Here is a 3,485-nt window from a genome sequence, read left to right as displayed (position 1 = left end):
TCGTTGCCGGCCACGTCGCGGCGTTGTTCGGCGTCGTCGCTTCCGCGTGCCGGGAGCTTTCTCCCCCCCCCCCCCCCCCACAGCAAGACAATTTGCGACGCGCCGTGCCGCGTTGCCGCGACGTCCGACGTTTCGCTCCGTGTCCTGGCAGCTTAAATGAGGAACGGGGGGGGGGGGGGCGGGTTGATGCTACTGCCGGCGTGGGTTTTCGCGGCCGCGCAGCCCGGCTCTCCGCGTATTGTTGGGAGGTTGTGCCGCCGCGTTATTCGTTTTCCCTCCGCGCATTGTGTTGGGAAGCTGTGCAGCAAAGCAACGCCACTTACTTTATTTTTCACTTTTTTATTTATCCGTGCGTGGTGGCGAAACGTCAGACTCCATGCCAATTGACACGCGACAGCGGCAGAAAACGCGCTCTGAACGCCCCGCGGGAACACCGCGATGACGTGCGGAGCGTGGGTACGTACGGAGATCGGAGCGTATGGAGCGGGGAACCGTACGGAGTATGAAACGCGGTCGCTTATTTTTTAATTGTATGAATGCTAGAAACCCGCACATCCTATTGGACGTGACCGTCCATCCCTCCCAGCCGCCAGCCAGCAAACTTTTGATCCTATACGGAGCCTTGTCTCTCTCCACCTTTCTCTTGCCTTCTCATCGAGATGTCTCGCTTGTCTGTTCCTGTCTCTCTGTTCCTAATCGCGATGGTGTGGGCACGGGGTGACGTCACCATCGCTCAGACGTCCCGCGCGATGACGTCATCACTGCGCAGACGTCCGCGCAATGATGACGTCACCATCGTGCGGACGTTGGTCGCGATGGTGACGTCATCCACTCCTCCCCGGCATTCAGCGTCACCCATGACAACAACAACATGCCTTCCAATCACTCCAGACAGGTGCCACATCATTACCAACTCGGCTTGAGTCACCCAACAGATGACTCTGTCCCGAGGGCCACTTTAGCCAGCACCTGTGACAGGAGGTCATAGAAGGCTCTGATTCATCGGCCTTGCCTGCATCTCTCCACGGATGTTCGTCTTCGGTGGGGGCATAAGTACCACGACCACCACTCCTCGCCTCCGGTTGATGGGAAGGCGAGCCCCAAGTAGCTGGGACTTCCACTTCCCACCTCCCCCACGCTCCCACGCCCCCTTCATTCCCTGTGTTTGGCCGTCTCCTGCCCCGAGTAGAGACTGTCCACCCTCATGGTTGCAGGAGCCAGAGCCGTCCACCGGACATCCTGAATACCCACAGATCCAGGCGGTACCGTCCAGCGCCCGACAGAGGAGTGGCAGCCTCTCACCTCACCCCCTCCATCCCGGCCGATACGCTATCATACTCGCAGTATTATAAAGAAAATTTTGCTGTCTGGAGGGAGGAGGGAGGGACCGACAAGGCCAAATTGACGTACGCAACTGAAAACAAACTATTGCACACGTGTACAAAATGTATAAACGACAAAAAATGTGTCTATTATCTGCTTCTCTGTAAGTCGTATGTTTGCTTTACCGATCGCTACTCCGATATTCCAAGCAATATGTATTTTTTAATCGCCGCGTATTATTATTAATTTGAGCTCGTAGCTTGTTGCACTATGAACTCTTAAGAGCTACAGGGCGGTGGGACGCGAGGGCGAAGGAAGCAAAGCCAGTCCGTGTCTCCCAACTGAAATTCTCAGAGGACGTCCAACCGAAGAGCTGGAGCGATGAGTCGGTCGCTAATTCTTTTATTCAACGGGAGATCGAGCAAACCGAGTAGACCGTGTCAAAGTGGTGACGGTGACCTGCCGCGTGTCGTTGTACGCATGCAAGTTGAACTTCTTTCGCACCATACGTAGCCAACCGTGATAATCAGAGGTGCGGTGTTGAGTCTATGGGCAGCGCGAGTCTATGGGCCGTCAGTATGTCTGTGAACTTATTCTGCACCGTACATACTCATCCAGCAGTGGATTGACGACGACGATGACGACCGATGAGGGCGGGGTGACGAATAAGTTCAGATTCATCTTCTGGTTCTTTCGGTAAAGTCACGTAGAAGGGAAATAATAAAATAATAAAAATGAAACATTAAATAATTCTCACGACGTTTCGGCCCACAACGCAAGGCAGCCGTCCTCAGGTGAAGAATAGGTCTGTCGGGGAGACAGCGTCAGACGCTGTCGGAAAGAACAGGTCTGTCTGAAAGACAGCGTCTGACAGGACCTGGTCTTCACCTGCTGCTTGCGTTGTGGCCGAAACCGTCGTGAGAATTATCTTTATTATGTTTTATTTTTAAATCCTTTATATTAAGTTCGCATGCTTGCTGCTTGCTTGCGTGCTTGCTTGCTTGCTTACGACCGTGCAAATCTTTCGGTCGTTTTTTTAACCCACTTCCCGTGATCCAATCGAGCTGACATTTTCCACACAGACTCGTTGTGCCAGACAATTAATGTTCGTGAAAAAACATTCCCAAAATTTTACACTTTTTAGGCAAAAAAATGTATTTTACATATTCAAATATAACTCATTTATCGCTTTGGCCTGAACGTCACAGTATAAGAGCCCAGAGCGTAACCCCTCCACAGGCCGTGGCGGAGTAGCGCAGTTGGTAGCGCCCTCGCTTCCCATGCCAAAGGTCGCGGGATCGATCCCCGCGTCCTCCACAGGCGAATATATTTTAAATCCTTTATATTAAGTTCGCTGCCACGCATATAAAGGATTTATAGTGAAAAACTTGTTTTTAAGGGTTTACTTGTTATTATTTTATATTTCCATTCTACGTGACTTACCGGAAAGAACCAAGAAGAAGAGGGGTTCTGCTGGACAACGTCGCACATGCGCTGGGCACGCGTGAACATCCACAGAAGATTACCGTCGCACATGGCCGGTTAATTTAGCTCCTCCGATTCGCGTGGATGGCCACGTACGGTGCGAAAAAGGTTCAGCGTGCGTGCGTGCGTGCGTTGTTGGCAGTCGTGGATATGTGGCGGTCGCTCATTGCACTTACTCTTTGTTTAATAGTCCCTCCCGAACCGAATTGACCGTGCACGGGATGAGATTGCGCGAACTTCAGATCGTGCGTCGAGCACTCCCACCCGTGGCGGTGAGTCGGTCTGTTCGCCGTACCGCCTGTCACCTTATCCCGTCCTTGCGCGGTCCGCCAACCCCCCCCCCCACGTTTTTCCCAAGGTGGCCCCATCGTTGTTGACGGGGGCGCAACGTGCAAAGTTTGTCCCGTCGAGCCGGCTCCGATCTCCAAAGAGAGACCTGGGGGGAGGGGGCGGGGGGGTATGAGTCTGCTGTCGGTAGGGGGTGGGGGGGCGGCGATGATTGCTTCGTGGAGTTTTTCCAATCGAATAAATTTGCGGGTACATTTTGCCAAACTTGTGTGTGTGTTGCGTGCGCTCGTTTGCTGGAGTTCTTTCGCACCGTACGTAGACGTTTCCGCACTCATCGGAGGTGTGGGTGGAAGGACAACAAAATAAACGCAACACATTGTCCTGCTGCG

The 3,485-nt window shown here is 53.1% G+C and overlaps 1 protein-coding gene across 1 annotated transcript in view; it reads right to left on the bottom strand.

The window, feature by feature from the left end:
* Positions 1-2,859, bottom strand: part of LOC133360142 (multivesicular body subunit 12B-like) — a 30,263-nt gene extending 27,404 nt beyond the window's left edge. Inside the window, exon 1 of the mRNA XM_061578728.1 lies at positions 2,767-2,859. Within this exon, the coding sequence (XP_061434712.1) occupies positions 2,767-2,859 (93 nt within the window). The remainder of the gene's footprint in view (positions 1-2,766) is intronic.
* Positions 2,860-3,485: the final 626 nt, after the last annotated feature.

The sequence above is a fragment of the Lethenteron reissneri genome, chromosome 67, assembly GCF_015708825.2.
Source record: "Lethenteron reissneri isolate LAM-NWPU_2019-01 chromosome 67, ASM1570882v1, whole genome shotgun sequence".
In the NCBI taxonomy this organism is placed as follows: Eukaryota; Metazoa; Chordata; class Hyperoartia; order Petromyzontiformes; family Petromyzontidae; genus Lethenteron; species Lethenteron reissneri.
The sequence above is the reverse complement of the archived record's forward strand: the minus strand, read 5'-3'. Positions and strand labels throughout refer to the sequence as shown.